General features: G+C 37.7%; 2 protein-coding genes across 2 annotated transcripts; one reads left to right on the forward strand and one right to left on the reverse strand.

Annotated features, from left to right (window-relative positions):
* The first annotated feature begins 435 nt into the window (after positions 1 to 435).
* LOC132034265 (transcription termination factor MTERF2, chloroplastic-like) lies at positions 436 to 3751 on the forward strand. The gene is made up of 2 exons (XM_059424560.1): positions 436 to 1673; positions 2929 to 3751. Exons 1-2 carry the CDS (start codon positions 594 to 596, stop codon positions 2932 to 2934), a joined length of 1086 nt encoding a protein of 361 aa, XP_059280543.1. The 5' UTR covers positions 436 to 593; the 3' UTR covers positions 2935 to 3751.
* A 10169-nt stretch (positions 3752 to 13920) lies between these two features.
* LOC132034266 (transcription termination factor MTEF1, chloroplastic-like) lies at positions 13921 to 15405 on the reverse strand. The gene has a single exon (XM_059424561.1). The coding sequence runs from the start codon at positions 14890 to 14892 to the stop codon at positions 14260 to 14262; it is 633 nt and encodes a 210-aa protein (XP_059280544.1). The 5' UTR covers positions 14893 to 15405; the 3' UTR covers positions 13921 to 14259.
* Positions 15406 to 17930: the final 2525 nt, after the last annotated feature.

Here is a 17930-nt window from a genome sequence, read left to right on the forward strand (position 1 = left end):
AATTTTCTTCCTTTTCCAGCCGCAAAGCTTTTCACAAAGAGGTTAGTGCTTTTTTCGATGACGTTCGCATATGAAGTTGGGGCGGGGGGGGGGGGGGGGGGGAACATGGGTTAAGCACCGTTACTTATTAAACGGGTTTTGTTACAGAGAACAAAAGTGCTTCACTTTAGCAAAATTAAGGGATTAAAATACGCTAAAGTTTATATTTAAGGGACCAGAATAAACCTACTCTCATAAATATGGAATAATTTTAACCCAAAACTCTTGATAAACCTATCACTCTCAATCTATTTCTAAGTATCAAAAAATAAGAAATTCAAAATTCTAAATTAAAAAATTATTGATTTTACCTAAGTATTTCCATTTATATACAAAATAAACTAAATAAAATAAGATTTGAAAATATAGGCTCCTCTTAATATAAATTTAGGTCTAGAGTATAAAAATTTCAAATTGAAAAATGTTCATAAGCCAGTTTAAAAGCTTAGCAAAAGCCTCTCCTAATACCCATTTTCATTTTCCATAAAAAAGGAACCTAAAACCCTAAAAATTGCATTTCAAGAACCCAAAATTGAACTGGTCTTTGTTCACAGATGTTTACACTTGTTAAAAATGGTGCAAAAAGGCATTTCCTTTCCATGTATTGCATCAAACTGGAACTCTTTTTTTCCACAACAAATGCCCAACCCAATTTAATGCCTGAATTTCTAGTGAATTCACTTGGGTACTCAAGAGATAAAGCTATTTCTGCTAGCAATAAGGTAACTTTCTTGAAACCTGGAAACAACAAGCCTTATTTAGTTCTTGATTTCTTCAAAAACATAGGTTTAGACAAGACACAGATTAAAATGTTGGTTTCTCCAGCACCAAGTTTGTTGTTTGCCAATGTTGAAAATACCCTTAAACCCAAAATTAAGGTTCTTGAAGAATTTGGCTTATCCGGGTCGGATTTAGCTAGGGTCATTTCAAGAAGTGGTGCTTTTTTTAGAACAAGTTTGGATAGTGGCATTAAACCAAGTCTTAAATATCTTAGGGAAGTATTGAGTAGTGATGATTCTGTTGTTAAAGCTATTAAGAGAGCGCCTACATTGCTACATTATCATTTACATAGAGCAATGGCGCCTAATATATCGTTGTTGCGTAATCTTGGATGTTCGAGTTTGGATATTGAGAAGCTTTTTCTTAGGAACCCGAGGATTTTTCTTCAAAAGCCCGAGTGGCTTGAGGATATAGTGGAGAGAGTGGAAAAGGATTTTGGGATTCGTACGGATTCAAGGATGTTTTTCTATGGAGTTGAAATGCTTTCGTCGCTTAGTAAGTCGAGTTTAGAAATGAAACTTGGGATTTTCAAGAGTTTTGGATGGTCTGATTCTGATATTACTATGATGGTGCAAAGGCTTCCTTTATGTTTGACTACATCTGAGGCGAAGCTGAGAAATGTATTGAAGTTTTTCATGGGGGAGCTCGGGTATGAATCTAGTTACATAGCGTCTCATCCCACGCTATTGATGTTCAGTTTGGAGAAGCGGGTCTTGCCCAGGAATAAAATCTTGGAACTTCTAAAGGAGAAGAAGCTGATAAAGAGAGTGCCGTGTTTTTACACAGTTATCAAGTGTTCTGAGTGGGAGTTTTTAGAAACTTATGTCCTTCCCTTGAGGGATGAGATGCCTGAGGTATATGATTTCTACATCAAAAGTGGAAAATAACATAGTAAGTTTATTGTTTTAGCATATTGGGATTTCTTGGTTTTAGAATAGCATTCATTGAATGTTTTTCCAATACTGCCTGACCAGACCATTACTGTTGGTTTTAATTGTATTTGTTGCTGCTATTGTGCCAACATTTTACATACATTGTTGAGACTGATAATTGAGGACATTATCATTCCGAAAGCGTGTAATCTTTTTTTGGTTTGACAATAGAAGACGTGATAATACTTTTGCTGTTTGGAACATCAATGATGTGAATGCATGTCTTAACAAGAGTGAATCTTGTTTATTACTGATAATGAGGTATAATTGCTGCTTAAGACACTAATACATGAACCAGAGAAGGTGAGCAAGATACTTCAGGATAGATTGTTATAATATCTTACCTTAGCCTGGTTAAGTTTGGATCTCGAGATTATCTAAAGGGAAAAAAGGGGGAGAAAAACTTGGATGTCAAGATGCTTAATATAGCAAAGCCATGTCACTTTTTCCTGCATTTCACAATTTCTAAATACTCTTTGGTTCGGTGCCTGTTTGTCATGGATTTGATGTAATGAGAGAGAGAACCACAATCAGAAAAGGACATAACGGATGCAAGACACTTTAAATTCTGCTACAACAGTGTCAACAAGATGAGATTTATTTTCCTCCTTATTGTGACGATACTTGTTTCTAAAACATCTTTCTTAACTTTCTGGGTTCACAATCTTTCAGAAACCTGGAGAGCATCTATTATGTTGAGAAAACTGCACATATTTTCTTTCACCCCTCTCCGTCTTTTTCTTTGTTAAATACCATTGCATAAACTTACACTGGATGCACTGCCCAGTTCAGTCACTGGTTAACCCAAAAATGGCAAAGCACCGTATCCATTGGATTCTGGTCTTTGTCTGCCAGATAGAAAACGGATTTCACGCCTCGCCTGTTACAGAAAGAGTTTATTGAACAACTTATTTTTTATGACAAAAGAAAACTCTTATATTTTATTCGTTGAGACCTCACTGTAGAGCTTTCATTCAACTGCACAAACAAAAAGTGATGAACTGATTTTTATAATGTTTCCTTTTCAGATATAATTCGAGAGCCGTTTAAAGTATTTCTGTGAATCTATGATAAGATGGAAACTATATCTCTAAATATTGGATTAGTCACTTTCTTTGCTCTTTGTTATAGTTGGTTCAAACCCAGCACCCTATCATAGTTTTTTTCTCCTTATAAGGTATAAGCAAAAGTACCAATGAGGAAAAAACATCGGTAGTTACTGTAGAACTGAAACTCGATTGACTTAAGTATTGGATCTCGGATCTCCATTTCCTCTAATGTCATGGCACATAGATCTGCGTGTAGCTTTTGAGAAGCAAGGAAATGATCTCGCCATCTTTTAATCGGCTGTAAGTTTATCAGTCATTCTCAAAATATAGCAGTCTCATTACATTGCTTGCTTTTTAGTTCCAGAAGTTTATTTCAGTGTTTGCTTCTCCAATTATTACTTAAGTAGCTATCTTGCGCCTATGTTAGATTATGTGCAATCCGTATCAGCCAAATAACATCTCATAATTTTCCTCATTTGATTATAGGGACTTTTCTTCATTATATTCCCTCATGATGCAGGTGACCCTTTGGGCTCTAGGTTCTCAAAAACTCCTCAGGATATTCATATTCATTTCATTATTAGAAGACCAATTCTTTTCATATATGCATAAACATTCCGCTATGATGGTAACCATAATTTTCATCGGCATTTTGGTGTTACTAGATTCTTGATTTACTGGGTAGTGCCTTTTTGGTGGGTTTTGACTCGAGATTACTCATGATGTATTGATTTCTTCATATTCGTCACTTTCTGAAAAATCTTGCTTAAGGGTTTTGAAGATGAGATGAGGCCCATGGCAAAGGCATATCTGTTTTATTACAAATATTCTTTCAACATGTGTTTATCATATTGATGTGTTGGAAGGACTGTATTTTGGTTAATTGATTTAAAGATGCTGAACTTCGTGGTTATTAATTTACAATTTGGTAGAAACTTTGATACATCTTGCAGAAATCTTTGAGTAAGGCTGCGTACAATCGACCCTTATGGTCCGCGCATAGCGGGAGCTTAGTGCGACCAGGCTGTCCTTTTGGTAGAAATCTTGAAGGTTGGGAACTAGATTCTAGCTGGGAACACAAATCACTCTCTTTTGTCTCTTGTCCCCCTAGGGCGGAGGAGAATGTTTGTTAGCATACAGGAAATAGGGGTGGTATGGTTTCTGTACTTCGTAACACCAAGGAGAACCAAGGAGCGTACACATAGCTGAAGGTGATTTGGGTTAAGCAGTGAAAATAACAGCTATAAATTTGTGCAGAAAATATGTGTCTAAATTTTATTTTAAAAATGTCTTGAGATAGAGGTCACTGTGCATTGGAAGTCGGTCATGGTTGGGGTACTCCAGAGCCTCCAAATCTCGTCCATGTTCCATACTCACTGGTTTTCCTTCTCCCAATCTATTCCAGTTCACTGGTTTCTGTTCCATAAGGAGCCATCAGTACAGAAGTAAGCATGTACTTGAAGAAGATTGGGCTAGGAAATAATATTCAATGTCATCTCTCGCGTTTATGTCTGCCCTATTTCTCACCACGCTTTTTCTCCTTCTCAAGTGAACAGGTACCTAGCACCTGTACTTGGTGATGAATTTGTGTCCATTAATCGGTGCAATAGTTCTGCTCTCTTAACAGTTTTACAGTTTGGCTTGAGTTCTTTGACAGATGGCGGCAATGAGGTCTTGTTTCCAAATAAATTCACCTGAATGAAGCGGTAAGCGATCTCAGTGAACTTAGTAGAGTTGCATCTACGGAACTTGCTGAGTCCTTGATGTCGCACCAGAAAAATGAAAATTGCAGTCCTACGTCCTTTTGGGATTTGTATACAATTATGGTTAGAGAATTTTAAAAAAAATACAAGAATGCCACATCTGTGATTAAAGCTTGTAATCTAAGCAGTTTGTCACCGCACTAAAAGTTTCTCTTATGTTGAGGGGATTTAACAAATTCACGTAAACAAAAAAACTGTTTTTGCCTTATTTGAATAATACTTTCGACAAGGAATTCAATTTGAACTTGCTACATGTAATTTTTGCCTTATTTGAATAGTGTTTGTGGTATGGCTCTTTCAGCTTTGAGTTTACTTGAATCCGATCATGCACTGCGATCTTATGATCTTGTTTGCAGGGTGCTTCATTCACAGTGGATTAGATGAGCTTGGTAGCTTCAAAAATAATATTCAGTGTAATCTTGCAAGTTGGCTTGAGTGCCATGTTATAAAAATATAATACTGAGTGTAACCTTGCAAAAACAAATACGTAGTATTCAGTAAAAATATAGGTAATTCGTAATGAGTTTATTTCAATGTAGAGTTTCGTGGAATTCTTCACTATTTCAGAGGCCTTTTCAACCCCTAATACACGAATGATGATTCTCTTGCGATGGCCATTAAGAAAGACTCTAAAATCCTTTGGTATAATGCCCGTAAAGTAATGTCACCTCCTGCAAAATCTTGGACTTTTAGGTTAGGATAATTAGAAGCGTATTCTACGATATCCAGCGATTCTCCTTCTGAACAAGATCGAATGGTTTGAGAGTGCAATGCATGGAGTCGGAAAGTTTCTATACATTCCTCGGGACCCCAACATGTTTATCAAATGATTTATAGCTGGTGCTTAACTAATAGGCGTTTATCAACAGAGTGACAAGTTGCTCTGAACTAAGTAAACTCGAATTCTTGGACCACTAAAAGTGGCCTTTCATGTTGTTATTGCTATTGTAAATGAAGAAATACTGAAAGTCTTTTTAATATGGTGGTCGGGCCAGTTTGACTGTACCTCATTTACTTGACCATCACAAATACCAAATAATTCTATTCAGCAAAATTTGAGCAGATGAGAAAAAATCACTTAATCTTCTTTATTTTATTTTGATGAATCAATCACCTAGTCTTTTTGGTCACTGCAGGAAATGTCAAAAACATGTCGGAACTTATCTCTAGCTGAGACAAAGTGAGCAAAGTGGATAGACCAAAATGAAAGAATCTATGACAGAATTAACAGTAGTCTAGACCAATGTGGGAAAATCCTTACGGAAAGTCTTTCAAATATCATACATCGCCCAGATTATATCTCCAATTCAGAACAAATTGCTTATAACAATGTGGTAGATCAATTCTATTAACGGAACTTGGATGTATGTGCTCAATTTTGAACTAATTCTCGGGAAGAACCTAGGACTAGAAAAAGTGGCATGCATCTTCATTTTAAGGTGTTGAGATCACTACATCACTACTAAGAAAACACCCACAATCTCAAGTGCCATGAAAGTAAAAAATGATGGAGCTCCTAAGACTGAATCCATCTGGTTACTGAAAGTTACCACGTTCGATTGTTCTGGTATGCAAAACAAATAAGTCATACAACAGTTGGAAGAATTTAAAACCAACAGGTAAGAGCACATACTGCATACACTTGTCTTTCTGGATTTAAAAAAAAAAACACACACAGCGTATAAGCACATGGAAGTGTGTTTTCTATGTAACCAATTTCATATGCAAAACAAATGACAAAGAAGGGACAAGGATAGAAAAGCAACTCATCCCAAAGATACTATTGGATACATTATTTTTAATCGTTGTTCAACTTGAGGAATCCTCAGGCGTTCTCACTCCGAGCGTCCAGCCAATTTCCACACACAGCTAGACAGAATCCAAGGCCGAGTTTTAAATGTGATTTCAAGGAGAGCAACACCAAGTAATTTGGCCAAGACCTAAACAGAAAGCTTCTTGCAGTTTATTTTAAGCAACATTTCTTTGCTTTTTTAGACTGTTTTCTCTTGGTGCTGCTGTATTTCAAAAACAAAGTACGGATTGGCCAGTGGGATTCTTTTCAAAAAGCTGTTATCCATATGAGTTTCCAACACGAGACAATCATTACAGCTCTAGTTGCGCCAAAATAAGACAAACTAAAGACCTTCATCCATTTCTCTGCCTAGCAACGCATAAGTAGAAGTGCTTGAGGTTTCAGCCAACATGAGGAAGAATGAATATGTTGTACTGATTGAGATATGCATTCAAAAAATGAAAAATTAAGGGCAAGAAATTTCTGCTACTTCCTTCTACATTTACATCAAGCACTCGGTGCAAGGAAATAAGCACGTTTTCTATTTTGAGTTTTGATTGATTTCTGTGACAGTAACAAACAAAAAAATGGCTATACTCTGCACATCTTACCAAAAAGAATTATCTCTTAGCTTCTATTTCTAATGCATAAACACCTCAAGCATCTCATTCTTAAAAGGTAGCATGTAGTTCTCTTAACACTTTGGTTCAGATCATGATGGAATAGCGTATTAAAGAACTAGCTTACACAAAAACCAACTCTGTTCCAGGTAAATGTCCGACAGTTATCCCAATGATATAATCCAAATTAGATTCCAGTACTATAATAAAACAAAAATAAGACATGTTAACTAAGAGAAGCCATGTGCTGCCAATACCGATAGATACGCTTCACAGGATTAAGAGAACAGAGGGCCTAGATTAAGAGAACAGAGGGCCTAGGCAGCTACATAAGACAGTACAACGATGGAACCAAAAGATCTTTGAGCAAACACTTCATGCCCAAAGGAAGAAGTAAATGAGCAATTGAACCACAATAGTGTCAAGTAATCTCCAATTAGGAGAAGACTGGATATCGTACAGATGATGGGTTCGGTAACTTCGGTTAGTTCGGCTTGGATAGAGAATTGCAACTTCCTTTTTTATCTTTGAAGGTCAGGTGGATGGCAGAACCGAAAGGAATCACAAGCAATCTTCACCACTATGAGAATACAGAACCCAAAATATAAAAGGAAAATATTTGTCGATAGAGTACACTTCAATGTATACTTTGAACTATGAACGTATTTTTTTTTATTTTTTTTTGAAAGTGGTACTATTGTATTCCTCAGCATTAAGGGTACGCTGGCCACCTCAAGAAAAACAAAGTTCAACAGAGAGAAAGAAAAGAAAAGAGAAAAAAACAGATTTACAGGGCACCTAAGAGATCTACCAGATCATCTACCTCCTCTATGCAGTTTTCTTTGCACCAAAAGAATAAAGATACAACACAATTCCATTTTACTTTGTATATGGAATTGATTTTATCTTCAAAGCATCTACCATTCCCCTCCTTCCAAACAGCCCAACAAATGCAGGGTGGTATAATCCTCCACCACTTCTTCTGAGTCTTATTGCCCCCTCTTCTGATCCAGCAACTCATCAGATCTGCAGTGTGCTCGGGCATTATCCACTTGATCTTAGTGAGACTAAAGAACATAGTCCATAGTTGAGCAGTGAATTTGCAATGAAGGAATAGATGATTGTTGGTCTCTCCAGTCTCATTGCATAAAAAACATCTGGTTACTACTGGCATACCCTCCTTTTGTAGTACTTCATGAGTGAGACAAGCCCTTTTGGTTACCAACCATGTAAAGCATTTCACCTTAGTTGGTGCCACACTTTTCCAGATATTCTTCCATGTCCTTGTACTGCTCCCCACCTCTGCATTAATCTCCTTTTGATAGATCTTGTTGACTGAGAAAACTCCATCCACAGTATGTCTCCATCTCAATGAATCTGCCTCAGTTGAAATGCCAGAAAAGCCCTCAATCTCCTTTAACAGGTTCGCCACCCTCCCCACTTCCCAATCATTCAAATTTCTCCTGAAAGATAAGTTCCAACCTTTAGTAGACCAACAATCATTGATAGTGACATCAGGTCTGTTGCTCAGCAAAAATAAATCAGGAAAGGAGTCCATTAAAGAAGCATGACCAGTCCAGATATCCTTCCAAAACCTAGTTCTGGTGCCATTTCCCACCTTAATGCTAGTATTTCCCTCTAGTTTTGACCATAGAGATCTGATTCATCTCCACACTCCCACTCCATAAGTTGTATTGATCTCATTGGAACACCAGGGGCTGGTTTGGCCAAATTTATGTACAATGACTTCCCTCCACAAAGCTGTTTCCTCACTACTAAACCTGCATAACCACTTCATTACCAAACAATTGTATTGTATCTTCAAGTTTCTGATGCCAAGACCACCCTTGCTCTTACTTAGCTGGGCTACATCCCAGTTCACTAAATTATAACCTCTACACTCTTTGTTTCCTTTCCACAAAAAATCCCTCCTCAATCTGTTAAGCTTCTTCGCCACACTGGATGGAATGGGGAATAAAGACATCACATAAGTTGGAAGAGAATCAAGAACAGAATTGATTAAAGTGATTCTTCCCCCTAAAGAAATGTATTGTGCCTTCCACTGTGCTAGTCTCTTCTCAGTCTTCTCCACAGTGCTATCCCAAATCTCCACATCCTTATGCCTACTGCCAAGAGGCATGCCTAAATACACAGTAGGCAAATTGTCCACCCTGCAGCCAAGTATATCAGCCAGAGTTTGTATGTGGGCAACTTCTTTTATGAGAAATAGACTGCTTTTCCTCCAATTCACTTTCAAACCAGAGGTAGCTTCAAAAATTAACAACATTACTCTGATGTATCGAATCTGATCGACTACTGGCTCACAAAAAATTATTGTATCATCTCCATAAAGCAATTGACAGATTTCCATGTTCTCTTCCCCTCCACCTCTAATCTTGAAACCTCTTATCCACCTGTTTTGTAAGGCAACTCTCACCATGCTGTTAAGTCCTTCCATGGCTAAAATAAATAGAAAGGGAGATAGAGGATCTCCCTGTCTAAGGCCCCTCTCAGATTGGAAAAAACCAACAGGTTCTCCATTGACTAGAATTGAGAACCTAACAGTTTTAATACAAAATCCTATCCATTTCAACCATCTACCACCGAAGCCCATTTGTTTGAGGATGTTTAGAAGATATTCCCAATTTACATGGTCATAAGCTTTTTCAATATCAAGTTTGCACATTACCCCTGGGGCATCCCCTCTTGTTCTTGAATCCACACATTCACTTGCAATAAGAGCTGCATCCATGATTTGCCTTCCCTTTACAAAAGCCATTTGATGTTTGTTCACCAAACTGTTCACCACCCTTTTCAGTCTTTCTGCTAGAACTTTTGCAATTATTTTGTAAACCCCACTAATGAGGCTGATTGTTCTAAAATCCCTCAATTCACTTGCTCCGACCTTCTTAGGAATAAGAGCTACATAAGTAGCATTAAAGCTCCTTTCAAAAACCTGGTGATCATGAAAGTACTGCATAGTACTCATGATATCCCCCTTTAGCATATTCCAAAAAGTGAGATAGAAGCTCATAGGAAAACCATCAGGTCCTGGTGCCTTGTCAATAGCACACAACTTGATACACTCTAAGATCTCCTCTTCCTCAAAATTCCTTTGCAGCCAAGTCTGATCATCCGATGAAATAACTGAAGCATCCTGAATAAGGAATTCAGGTCTCCAATCTTCAGTTTCTTTGTACAGGACCTGGTAAAATTCCTGGATGGCATTCCTAATTTCTGCAGGATTAGTGATAGTGTTGCCATCCACATCAAGAGAATCTATAGTGTTGTACCTTTTATGAGCACTCGCCACCCTGTGAAAGTATTTAGTGTTTTTATCCCCGTTCTTCAACCATTGTACTCTCGACCTCTATCTCCATGCTATCTCCTCCCTACCATGAACGTAATTTCTAAGCACACAAATCACCAGAATCCTCCATTTATCAAATTTGTTGTGGAGTGGACACTTTAATAGGACAAGATGAACTATGAAAGTAATCAAACTGGAGAGCATCTGAACTCTAACTGAGTGAATGGAACATCTCTGATGGTCGGCAAGTATTAAAAAAAAAAAAAAAAAAAAAGGAGGAAGAAGAAAAAGAAGGATAAAGCAATAAGGTTTTAGCTCTTTTACATATGTTATAATATAATATGTGCATTGTCTATGTACCGCGTGAGGTTGATGAGGAAGTGAGGCTTGGTACCCAGGCCATTCAAAAGAAAGGAAGTTTCAAGTATCTTGGGTCTATTATACAGGGAGATGGGGATATCGACGACGATGTTTCACATCGTATTGGTGCGAGGTGGATGAAATGGAGACTCGCCTCCAGTCTTTGTGTGATAAGAAAGTGCCTCCAAAACTTAAAGGCAAATTCTACAAAGTGGTGGTTAGACCGACTTTATTGTACGGAGCGGAGTGTTGCTCAAGAAATGTCACATTCGGAAGATGAAAGTCGCGGAAATGCGAATGCTCGCGGTGGATGTGTGGACACACTAGGAGGATAGAATTAGGAATGAAGATATCCGAGACAATTGCGGAGTGGCATCGGTGGAGGACAAGATGCGGGAAGCGAGGTCGAGATGGTTTGGGCATGTGAAGAGGAGAGACACGGATGTCCAAAGTGCGGAGGTATGAGAGGTTGGCTATGGATGGTTTCGGGAGAGGTAAGCGGAGGCGACGAAGTATTGGGGAGAGGTGATTAGACAGATATGGCACGGTTTCGGCCACCGAGGACATGACCTTAGATAGGAGGTTGTGGAGGACCCGCATTAGGATAGAGGCTAGGTGGCTTACCCTTTCACCATAGTAGTTGCGAGTTTTGCTCATTTGTTTATTGCCTTTTGGTTTATGCATTTGATCGCTTATATTTGTTGGCCGTTGTACTTTGATTATTTTATTTATCTATATGTTAATGCTCCTTTCTTTCCGGATCGGTTCTACCATGACTTTTCGCTTTTGGTATTCGTGTTATCATATTGTTTTCGATATCTTGCCTATCTCGACCTTTGTCTTGTTTTCCTCTTGTCTTCCTCTCTTCTCCCTCTCTCGAGGCCGAGGTCTTTCGGGAAACGCCCCTACCTTTTCAAGGTGGGGGTTAGGTCCAGTACACTCTACTGCCTCCCGGACCCACATGGTGGGATTATACTGGGCTTGTTGTTGTTGTTGTTGTTGTTGTTGTTGCATTGTCTATGTAAGTATGAATTTCGATATAGTACTTGGTATTTTAGTTTTTTTTTTTTTTCCCTAAACAGAATATCGTACCAAATATCAAAATTTTAAAAAGTTAAACCAAATACCATACCGAATATCAAAAATACACCCTCTATCCCCCTTTGTTTTTATCCTAGCAGTGGAAGGTTTCAATAGCATGATGAGAGTTGCAGTCCAAAACAGATGGGTGACAGGTTTCAAGTTGAACAATAGGGTGGAGGAGAGCTTGGAAGTTTGTCATTTGCTTTATGCTGATGACACAATCATTTTCTGTGAGCCTGAGGTTGAGCAGATCCTGATCTGCATTCTGATTGTTTTTGAAGCTGTCTCTGGTCTAAATAAAAGCCGTTTATTCTCCATAAAAGAGGGGCCTCAAATTCATACTCTGGCTGACATTATGGGATGTAAGGTGGAGACTTTGCCAACAGTTTATCTTGGAATGCCTTTGGGTTTCAAGCATAAGGCACTGGGAATCTGGGATGGTTTCATAGAAAAGACAGAATAAATTAGCAAAATGGAGAGCACAATCTCTCTCTTTGGGAGGCACACTCACTTTAATCAATTATATTCTAGAATCTTTGTCTGCTTATGTAATGTCTCTGTTTCCTATTCCTTCTAAGGTGGTCAAGAGGTTAGACAAATTAGGAAGAGAGTTTTTGTGGCAACGCAACAAGGTAGATAAGGGTTACAATTTAGTAAAATAGAAAGTAGTGCAGCAAAGCAAGAAAGAGGGGGGAATAGGTATTAGAAATCTTAGGTTACATAACAACAGCCTTTTGATGAAGTGGTTATGGAGATTCCAGGAGGAAGAGCACTCACTTTGGAGGGAAGCAGCTCAGTGCAAATATGAACAACATAAGCCTTGGCGTAACGATGAGGTAAATAATACTTATGGTGTGGGAGTTTGGAGATCTATTAGAGCATTGTGGGATGAACTGGAAGAAGACACCTGTCTTAGAGTGGGTAATGGCACAAAGATACTGTTCTGGAGAGATGTATGGCTAAACAGGAATTCACTAAAGGATGAATATCCCGATTTGTTTTCCTTATGCTCAAATCAGAATGCTACAGTAGGAGAATGCTGGACTCCTCAAGGCTGGAATCTTATTTTAAGGAGACACCTAAATGACTGGGAGGTGGAAAGAGTGGCAAAATTTTTTGAAGGATATTGAGGTTTTCACAGGTACAACATATGGGGATGATACTATCAGATGGGGACACAACCCTGATTGTGTCTTCTCTGTTAGTAGGATATACAAAAAAGGTTAACAGGGCTGCTTGTATAGGGAGACCAGTTTTATGGAAGAACATTTGGGAAAGCATAACACCATCCAAGGTGAAATGCTTTACTTGGCTGGTTGCAAAAAGAGCATGTCTAACTCAGGAGGTTCTCCATAAAAAAGGCCACATTGTTGTGCCCAGATGTTTTCTATGTATGGAGGCTAGAGAAACAAATAGTCATCTCTTCCTTCATTGTAGATTTACAGCTGAAATCTGGACAATGTTCTTCAGGCTCACAGAAATCAAATGGACAATGCCTGAACGCACTGCTGATCTATTGAGTTGTTGGATACGAAGAGGGGGTAGCAAGAGTCAGAAGAAATGGTGGAGGGCAACCCCAGCAGCAATTTGGTGGTCAGTGTAGAAGGAAAGAAATGGAAAATGCTTTGAAGATATATCTAATTCCATTCATAAAGTGAAGTGGAATTGTATTGTATCTTTATATTTTTGGTGTAAAGAACATTGTATAGAGGATATAGATGATCTAGTAATCTTCTTAGGATCTCTGTAAGTTTTTCTTTCTTGTTCTTTTCTTTATGTTTCCTTTCTTTGGAGGTCTCCAGCGTATCTTTAATGCTAAGGAATACAGCAGTACCAAGTTTTAAAAAAAAAACGAAATTTCGATTCGATAGACACCAAATTATGCACACCCCTACACATGACTAAGGTGTCAAGAAATGAAATAAAGATGACGCCAAAACTAAGATTGATTTAGTGATGCAACTTTCCAGAATTCAGTTTTCCTTTTCTTTTAGGGGTCCCAATTTCACTTTGATACCAATGTATCTCGACAACAGGCAATGGTCTACAGCTCCTATGAAAACTGTCAATGTACCTATTGCATGTAGAAACATCATGCTCATACTTGTCAAAGCTGAAAGAATCTGCTTTTTTAAACATAATGAAGATTTTAGTTCCACACACCAGGAAAAGGCAAGGCAGGAAAAAAAATCTCAAGTCAAAAGCACATTATCCTATAACAAAGACAATAGAAAAAGAACTGTCAGTGCAATCCCGAAGAGCACCATCCCGACAGAGATAAGCACTCAAATAATCAATCTCACAAGCATAAAATCTGATTTACTTCTCTTTGAACAAGAAGAGGTTGATTTGAAAATGAGACTCACCTCAATTTCCGGTATTCATAGGTCAACAATGGACCATCAGCTATGAAAGGTAAACAAGCAGTAATATGCTTGACAAGAGCATGAAAACGAAAGTACAATATTATCAAGGAATTGAACAAACCTACGAGACAATCGATACTCTGCAGCCACCGTAAAGACTTCGCTCTAGCTTCTAATTTTCATGTATAAATCATACACCTCAGGCATCTTCGCCCTACAAGGCAACACATATTTCTCTAGGAATTGCAATTCAGTACGTTTGACAACAGTGTAAAGACATAGCTTCCCTTTTACCAGTTTGTTTTCTTTAAGAAACTTCAAGATTTCATTCCTTGGCATGACCCTCTTCTCCAAACTATACTTTAAAAGTGGCGCATGAGAAGCCAGATAACTAGGTTCATACCCCAGTTCGTTCATGAAAAACTTCAATGTAATCCTTATCTTAGCCTCTGATGTAGTCAAACAGTAAGGAAGCTTTCTCACCATCTCGCAGATATCAGAATCAGACCATCCAAAACTCCGGTATATATCAAATTTCCTTTCTAATTTTGATTCATCAAGCGACCCAAGTACTTCAATGGCGTGAAGAAATGTTAGTGACACAGGAGGAATACGAAAATTACTTTCTAGTCGATGCACTGCTCTCTCTAGCCACTCAGGGCTATTGAGCAGAAACCTAGGACGCCGATGGAAAGCCTTGTCAATATCCATTCTTGAAAACCCAAGATTATGCAACAATGATATATTGGGTGGCATAAATTTAGAGAGATTATTAGAAAGCAACCTAGGCTCTTTCATAATAATTCTAGCTACAGAATCATGACTGCCCAATAACTCCTTTAGGTAAACAAGATTAGGTTCTATAACAGTATGTAAACCTGTTGTCAACAAATTGCTTTTTCTTGATTAATGTAACAAGGTCAGAGCCAGATAAGCCAAGTTGTTGTAAAACCTTAATTTTGGGTTGAAGGTTTTTGTCAACACGACAAATCAACAATTTAGGGGTAGAAGAAATGAGGGTTTTGATCTGTAATTTGTTAATACCCATTTGGTGAAAGACATCAAGTAACAAATGGGGCTCATAGTTATTGAGTCTTGAACGAGTTACCTTGGAGCTGGTAGAAATGGCTTCTTGTGTTGAGAAGCCAAGTGACTTCACCATGAAGTCCACCAAGACATTGGCACGGGAAGTAGCTGGAGCTGTGGAGTAAAAGAGCTGAAATGTGAAAGAAAAGAGATACTTTTGTTCGCCATTATTACGACTAATTCTGAACATCAGTGCAAGCTATTCTCGTTTCCCACTACCGTGGGGCATGTCGAAACACAATTGTATAAATGGGACGATTGCGGCCATCGGGGTGAGATTATTGAAACCGAATGGTCGAAAAAATTTAAGAGACATTTTTTAGTCTTTTCAAAATAATTTCATTTCATAGCTTCTTCTTTTTTTAACTAATTCGAACATATGTATAGAAACTGTTTCATTATTGTATAAAAAATATATCATATATATAGAAACTGTATCATTATTGTGTAGGATATATATCGGATTAGACTCCTCTCATTTTAACTCTCGTTTTAAAGTTTCGCTTAGATTGGAGATACGTGGCATGAGTTAGAATTAATGACTAAAATTTAATTGATTAAAACAATACCTAACCATAGTTCATATAATTAATAACTTATCCATAAATATATTAAAATATTTTCTCTCTCTTCCTATTTTAATATTCCATCTTTTTTTTCGATCATGAAAACTCTTTAATGGTGATATTTTCCATAATATAGACAACTTTTTCAGAAATATACAATTATCAATTGAATAATGGAGTCTATTTTATGTGAATTAGTAAGCATCGCAATTGAAAAAATGAAAAATATCACCAATTGAATAATGGGTCTATTGGGGAAAAAAAAATTAAGTGGCAAAAGAAAATCGGGTAAATTAGAAAAGATATTTCTTGGGTAGGAAAAGTAAAATAGGTAGAGAGAGAAAAATATTCTAATATATTAATGGATAAGTTATTAATTATATGAACTATGGTTAGGGCCTTGTTTTAGTCAATTAAATCTTAGTCATTAATTCTAACACATGCCATGTGTCTCTAATCTAAGGTAGAACTTGGAGAAAATGGAGAGAATGGAAATGGAGAGGAGCTCAATCCTATATATCCCTACTATATGTATATGGACAATCTATCGTTGTTATATTGCGAATAATAAATGCATAATCAACGTATACTCACTATTATACACATATTATATATGTTTTGGAGATATTGCTTTGAAGGAGCACAAACCAAATTCATCGCCTTCTACGCCCTTGGTAATTGATCAATTACACTTCAAATTGTTTGGCAAACATTGTGATACATGAAATTCAGAGTTAATTGGATTTCAAGAAGTTAGTTAAGAATTAGCTGGCAGAAGTGTCATGTCCGCAAGGTTGTTAGATTAGTAACTGCTAGTTAGTTAGTAACAATTTTTTATATTTCTTTTCATTCGTATATGTGCCGTTTGGCTGTTTAGTCATTTGACCCTTTTATCCTTGTTGATCCTTTCTCTAGCTCTGTTAGAGCGTGTTTGACTTGTGCGGATGGGTGGAATGGTTTCCGAGGTAGTCGGGTGAGTCTTGGTCAAAATTTGAGAAAATTAGAGGCTTAAAGTGAAAAATGATTGACCAAAAGTTGACTTTTGTGTATACGCACCTTTTTGGGAATTTCGTTGATTCCATGAGGCCCGGCGAGTCGATTATAACTTGGTAGAGGGGCTGGTTCGGTTCCCCAGACACGGGTGAGTTCGTAGCGTGTTTTTACATTGGTATGCATGTGTTGGGTTGTATGCGGGAGGTCTCGGATAAGTGTAGGGTTTTGGGTTGAAGTTGGTGAAAATTAGAAATGGTTTTTGGTGTGCTGCCTATGCGGACTTGGGGTCGCATCTGCGGACTCGCCTATGCAGGATTTGGTCCGCAGATGCGAGATGATGATTTGGTAAGTGAGTCTGCATCCGCGGACAATTCTCCGCGGATGCATTTCGCGTCTGCGGGATAGGGACTCGCAGATGCGAGAATCGCTGAAATCAGAAACATAAATGCCCTAATTTGAAACCTTTCTTTTCATTCACTAAATTGAAGTCTTAAAAGGAGTTCTAAAGAGCGATTTTGCTTGTCTTTTATAGGGTTTCTCCATTGGGTAAGTTTCATACCTTCATGTTACCATTAAAAATTAAAAAGGGGAAATCATGTTAGAGAATCATGTTTTAGTTGGGGGTTTTTTGGGGTGATTAACCCTAGGTTGATTTTGAACCATCTTTTACTGTAAATCATGTTTTGTTTGGAAATTTCCTTAAATCTAGTCATTTTATATTTGGGGCAACTAGTTGTTAAGCTTGAATCTCTCTTTTATTTAAGATTTTGTTTAGGGAAAATAAGGGGGTTTTCCTATAAATTGGGGGTTTTGACAAAATAAGGAAATTGATGCTAAATTGAGGTTAGATTGTGATGAATCTTGGTTTTTGGACTCTTTAGACTTTGGGTAACCTAATTTACCGCAAAAATCCTATTTTGCCCTTGCCCTTTCCCTTGTGGGCTCGGATTTCCTTTTTAAGGGTTGTTTTCGATTTCGAAAAATATTATGGCAATATGGTTTTCATTAGTCTTAGAATCTAATGTAGAATAATGAATTGATAGACTTTGATCGTTCGGAAGCTATTCGGAAGGGAAAGGCTTTGGCTTGAGGTTCGTAGCACTTGTTCAGCTTGAGAGGTAGGTTACGGCTTACCTTTTTGGTTAGACTCCGATTAACGAAGCGTATGTAAATGTTAGTTATTGACGGGGA

The sequence above is a fragment of the Lycium ferocissimum genome, chromosome 10, assembly GCF_029784015.1.
Source record: "Lycium ferocissimum isolate CSIRO_LF1 chromosome 10, AGI_CSIRO_Lferr_CH_V1, whole genome shotgun sequence".
NCBI classification, from domain to species: Eukaryota; Viridiplantae; Streptophyta; class Magnoliopsida; order Solanales; family Solanaceae; genus Lycium; species Lycium ferocissimum.

Coding starts and splice junctions, on each gene's coding strand:
- LOC132034265 (XM_059424560.1), top strand. CDS start 594: ATGTTTACACTTGTTAAAAATGGTGCAAAAAGGCATTTCCTTTCCATG.
- LOC132034266 (XM_059424561.1), bottom strand. CDS start 14,892: ATGAAAGAGCCTAGGTTGCTTTCTAATAATCTCTCTAAATTTATGCCA.